The sequence below is a fragment of the Aureococcus anophagefferens genome, assembly GCF_000186865.1.
Source record: "Aureococcus anophagefferens unplaced genomic scaffold AURANscaffold_12, whole genome shotgun sequence".
In the NCBI taxonomy this organism is placed as follows: domain Eukaryota; class Pelagophyceae; order Pelagomonadales; family Pelagomonadaceae; genus Aureococcus; species Aureococcus anophagefferens.
This window is the reverse complement of record NW_008705572.1, coordinates 809,314-814,790: the sequence shown is the minus strand read 5'-3', so window position 1 is coordinate 814,790 and position 5,477 is coordinate 809,314. Positions and strand designations below refer to the sequence as shown.

The 5,477-nt window shown below is 70.7% G+C and overlaps 1 protein-coding gene across 1 annotated transcript; it reads right to left on the bottom strand.

Moving 5' to 3' along the window:
* Positions 1–477: 477 nt before the first annotated feature.
* On the bottom strand, positions 478–4,542 carry AURANDRAFT_71828 (hypothetical protein; the record flags this gene model as incomplete). The annotated part of the gene is made up of 2 exons (XM_009039650.1): positions 478–3,090; positions 3,277–4,542. The coding sequence occupies 2 exons, from the start codon at positions 4,540–4,542 to the stop codon at positions 502–504; spliced, it is 3,855 nt and encodes a 1,284-aa protein (XP_009037898.1).
* Between the last annotated feature and the right edge of the window lie 935 nt (positions 4,543–5,477).

Below are 5,477 nucleotides of genomic sequence, written 5' to 3'. Positions count from 1 at the left end.
TTGTCGTGGCGGCGCTGCTGCACCTAGGAGAGCATCAGGAAGGACGTCCGATCTGGCGAGTCTGAAAATTATTGTGGTTTTATATCTTTTCCAATTTATTATTTTGATGTTGCAGGAGCCGTTGGCCTCGACGCGCTTCATGAAGAGGTCCGGGATCCAGAGGCCGTAGAAGAGCGCGCTCGAGCTCGCTGCCGTGATTCTTCTTCAGGTCGAGCCAGGTCTCGATGTCGGCGTGCCAGGGCTCGAGGTAGATGGCGAAACTGCCCTTGCGCCTGCCGCCGCCCTCCAGGGTCCACGTAGCGCGCCGTGTCGTTGTAAACGCGGAGCATGGGCACGATGCCGTTCGACGTGCCATGGGCACGATGCCGTTCGACGTGCCGTTCGACCCGCGGATGTAGGAGTCCGTCGCGCGGATGTTGCGAACCGACAGGCCGATGCCGCCCGCGTGCGCGCGGCGCCGCCGGTCGAAGTCGAAGCGCCGTTGAGCACATGCTAGGCCCCCTAGGGCTTCTTCGCGGAGGGGAGGCGGGAGAAGGGCACCTTGTGCTGGGGCTTGCCGTCGGGCACGTAGATGAGGCGGATGGGCGCGGGCTCCTTGGCGAAGGGGTTGTGGGCGACGTCGCACTTGAAGAAGCCGCGGCGCTCGAGCTGGACGACGTCGCCCTGCATGAGGAACTTGCAGAGCGGGTCGCCGATGGCCGGCGTCTCGACCATGGACACGGGCGTGAGCACGCCCGGCGTCGCGAGGTCGTCGTCCTCGTCGAGCTTCGGCTTCGCGATGAGGTAGTCGTACTCCACCAAGGTCAGCGCCGCGGCGTCGGGCGTCTCCGCGAGCCAGGACAGCGTCTTCTTCTTCTTGTAGACGCCGTCGGGCACGTACTCGCCCTCGAAGGCGAGCCCGTTGGCCTTGGTGATCTTCACCAGACCCCAGCGCATGAGCACGACCTCCTCGCCCGCGGCCAGCGTCTTCGCGTCGTCGCCCTCGAGGTAGATCGTGTTGCCGATGCGGCAGGGCCGCATGCCCATGGACTCGTCCTTGGGGTGCCAGGGCACGACCAGCGCGTGGACGTCGCCGACGTCGTACTGCGGGCAGTTCGTGATCTTCAGCGTCGCTTTTCCCGCGGCCTCGACGGCCATCAACCGCTTCGACGGCGCCTCGTAGGCCGCCTTGTTGAGCGCCCAGAACGAGTCCCACTCGAGGTTGATGATGTTCCGCGACGCGCCCTGGCTGACGATGAAGTCGCGGAGCGACGCGACGGAGACGCCGCGGCGGACGACGCCCTGGATCGTCGGGAAGCGCGGGTCGTCCCAGCCCTCGACGGCCTTCTGGTCCACGAGCCAGGCGAGCTTGCGCTTCGACATGAGCGTGCGCACGAAGTTGATGCGCGAGAACGCGTGGATCCGGACCTTGCGCAGGCCCAGCGCCTCCTGGAGCCACGCGTACTGCGCGTCGCGGTCGTTGTACTCCGTCGTGCGTAACGCGTGCGTGACGCCCTCGAGGGAGTCGACGATGGGGCAGGCGAGGTCGTAGGTCGGGTAGGCCCGGTATTTCGTGCCCGTGCGGTGGTGCGGCGAGTCGTTCGCGCGGAACATGACGGGGTCGCGGAGCGTGCCGTTGTCGCTGGACATGTCGATCTTCGCGCGGAGGCACCACTCGGGCGCCTTGCCCTCGCGCATGTCCTTGAAGCGCTGCAGGTTCGTCTTCGCGTCGACGTCGCGGTGCTTCGAGTTGGAGCGCGCCTCGCGCTCGTCGCGCATCTGCTGCTGGGGCGTGTCGTCCATGAAGGCCTTGCCCTTGTCGATGAGCTGCTCGGCGAGCGACGCGATCTTGTCGAAGTGGTCCGACGTGTGGCTCAACGACACGTAGCTATCCTTGTCCTCGGGGTCGATGCCGAGCGTCTGGAGGTCGCGGAGGATGTTCGCCGCGTACTCGTCCTTCTCCTTGGACGGGTTCGTGTCGTCGAATCGCACGAGCAGCTTGCCCTTGTAGCGCCGCGCGTAGTAGTCGTTGAGGAGCACGGCCTTCGCGTGGCCGATGTGGAGGTAGCCCGACGGCTCCGGCGGGAACCGCGTGACGACCTTGCCCTCGACGGCGCCCTCCAGCGGCGGGCAGCCGCCGTCGGCGGAGGCCTCGGCGGCCTTGCCGCTCGCCTTCGGCGCGGCCTTGAGCAGCGCGCGCGCGGCGGCGAACTGCGACTCGCAGAGCTTGAGCCACCGCGCGACGTCCGCGCTCTTCGCCGCGGCGTCGGCGGCGGCCGTCGTCACGGCCGCCCAGCAGCAGGCGTCGGCGAGCGTCGCCGCGGTGCCCACGAGCCACGTGCCCGCCGCGAGGCGCGCCGCGAGCGCCGCGACCAGGCCCGGGCCGTCGCCGAACGCCGGGTACGACAGCGAGAGCTCGACCCACTGGTCCACGAGGGCCGCGTCCGCGGGCGACGCCCCGCCGAGGAAGGCCGCGGCGCCGGCCGCGCGCGCGACGTGCCGCGCGATCGCGACGGCGCCGAAGACGCGGCAGCCGCCGACCGTCGTGTAGGGCTGCGCCTTCTTGAGCGCCGCGTCGACGGCGAAGGTCGCGCCCCCGCCGACGGCGGCGACGGTCGCCATGGCCGCGAGGGGCGGCGCGTCGGCGCCGAAGTAGACGACGCCCGCGGCGGAGCCGCCGGGCGCCGGCGCGGCCTTGGGCGCGGCGGCCTTGGGCGCGGCGGCCTTGGGCGCCGCGGCGGCGGGCGCCGCCGCGGGCGGCGGCGCCGCGCCCTCCTTGTGCGCCTTCTTCTTCGCGTCCTTGAGCGCCTTCTTCGCCGCGGCCTTTTGCGCGTTCTTGCTCGGGCCGGCGTCGCCGCCGCCGTTCGCGGCCGCCGCGGCCTCGGCTTCCTTCTTCTTCTTCTCCTTCTCCGCCTTCTTCTTCGCCGCCTTGTCCACGAGCGCCAGCGGGTGGCTCGGGTCCAGCGCCGTGATCTTCTCCTTGATGGCCACGAGCGCGTCGACGGCGGCCTTGATCGCCTCCTTGGAGTCGCCGCCCTTGGCCACCTTGACGGCCTCGCCGGCGGCCTCGGCCTGCTTCACGAGCTCGTCCATCCTCGCGGCGCGCTGCTGCTACGGCGGCGCTGTAGGTGGTCGCGCGGACGACGCGCTGTGCGACGCTGCAGGCTGGCGGCAGGAACTCGCCGATCAGCTCGCGGAGCTCGGGATTCACTCGCGTCGGCGTCAAGACCCAGCCGGCGCCCATTCGACGACATGTCGACGACGGAAATTAGGCCGACGGCGCCTCCCTCACGGCACCCAGGCGCCCGGCGCGACGAGGCGCGGGAGCAGCACGAGGGCGATGGGCGCGACGAAGAAGTAGCCGTCGAGGCGGTCGAGGACGCCGCCGTGGCCCGGGAAGAGGTGGCCGAAGTCCTTGACGCCCGCGTCGCGCTTGAGCATGGACGCCGTGAGGTCGCCGAGGAGCGCGAGCATCGCGATGGTCACGCCGAAGCCGACGCCGCTCAGGGGCCAGAGCGGCCAGCCCATGGCCCGGGCGCCGAGGCCGAAGCAGAGGCCCGCGGCACCAAAGCCCGAGATCGCGCCCTCGATCGTCTTGTTCGGCGACGCCTCGGCCGCCGCGCCGAGGCCCAGCGCCGCGAGCGAGTGGCGGCCGAAGCGCTTGCCCCCGAAGTAGGCGCCGATGTCGGACACGGCGACGGTCAGCGCCGTCCACCAGACGGCCTGCGCGCCCGCGTGCCGCAGGAGCGGCACGTGCGCCGCCGCCGCCGCCGCGACGGACGCGAACGCGCCCTCCGGCGCGAGGTTCGCCGCCGCCATGGTCCACTCGGGCGCGCACCGCAGGCGCACCCAGAAGCTCGGCAGATAGGCCGTGTAGAAGAGGCCCATGAGCGACGTCGAGATGTCCTGTATCGAACTCGCGTGCTTCCGCATGAGACACAGCCACAGCATCATCCACGTCGCCCCCACGGGGAAGACGAGCTCGTGGAGCGCCGGCGCCCCCGCGGCGACGGCCATGGCCGCGATGGACGCGGCCATGACGATCCTCCGCGCGGGCCGCGCGCCCCGGATGATCGCCATGCGAAAGTACTCGAGCTGCGCGACGAGCGCCTGGAGCAGCATGCCCAGCGCGAAGGCCCAGTTCGGGACCATGGTCCAATACGTGAAGAGGAGGCCCAGGCCCACGCCCGTGGTCACGCGCGTCGCGAGCGTCGTGCCCCGGCCGACCTCGACGACGTCGGACCGCGCCGTGCTCGCCTCGTCCGCGCGCCAGAGCTCGCCGACGTACTCCACGTACTTGCTCACGACGGGCACGCGCGGCAGGCGCCGCCGCCGGCGGTCGAACGCGATCATGCCGTCGAAGCGCAGGGCGCGGGCCGCGGCGGCGCCGACGACCTTTTTGTCCAGGTGGCCGAGCTCGTCGCTGACCACCGCCGCCCGCAAGGCGCTCGTGCGGCATGGTTTGGCGTGCGGCGTCGCGAGCGAGAGCGCGGCGGTCTGCGCGCACGCGAGGGCGAGCGCGAGCGCCGCGCGCGCGGTTTTTTGCCTGCCAGAACGCCGCATGATCGATCTCATCATCGCGGAGCTCTTGAGATCGACCTTCAAGGTGCAGTCAATTGGGTGCAGTCGTATTTCTGCGCGCGATGTGGGGCAGCCATATGCCGACGTGCTTGTTGCTAGCCTAGCAGCCGTCGCACGTCGCGAGGTGGGCAGCCATGTCGACGGAGACGGAGGCGAAACGCAGCAGTCGCAGCGCCGCCGCCATCGCCGTCCTCGTCACGCTGCTCGGCGGCCTCTGGCTCTGCGCCGCGACGTGGAGCGGCGGCGCCGGTGCCGCGCGCGGCTACGACGACATCCGCGTCGGCGCCATCTGGGTACCCGTCGGCGTGCGCGAGGAGATGGTCGGCGCCGGCGACCCGCGGTGGCGCGTGACGCTCTGCCTCGTCGAGTGGGACGCGTACTGGCGAAAGCCGCACGAGTTCGGCAAGTTCAAGCAGGTCCAGCAGGCGTCGAGCTGCGGCGAGTCGAAGCGGCAGCGCGTGCTCGACCTCGCGGAGGCGGCCTACGCGGCGAAGACGCGCGGCGTCAAGCCGCTCGCGCCCGCGGGCTTCATCTTCCAGGAGAGCCGCGTGGGGTCGACGCTCCTGGCGAACATCCTCGCCGCCGTGCCGCACCACCTGGTCTACTCCGAGGGCCTCCGGCTGCCGACGTCGCCGCGCGCGTCGCGCGCGCAGCAGATCGCGGCGCTCCGCGACTACGTATCGCTGCTCGGCGCGCCCGCGCGCGCGGCAGCGTCCTGCGGCCGTGACGATTTTCGAGAGCTTTTAACCGGGAAAACGAAGAGAAAATCGTTACCGACGTGCTTGGTAGGCGCGCGGACGGCTCGCCGTCGACGGTCCACGCGAAGCTCTTCGTCAAGTTCCAGAGCGCCGTCGCCGTGGACATGCCGCTGATCCTCGAGGCGTTCCCGACGACGCCCTGGCTCTTCGTGCACCGCG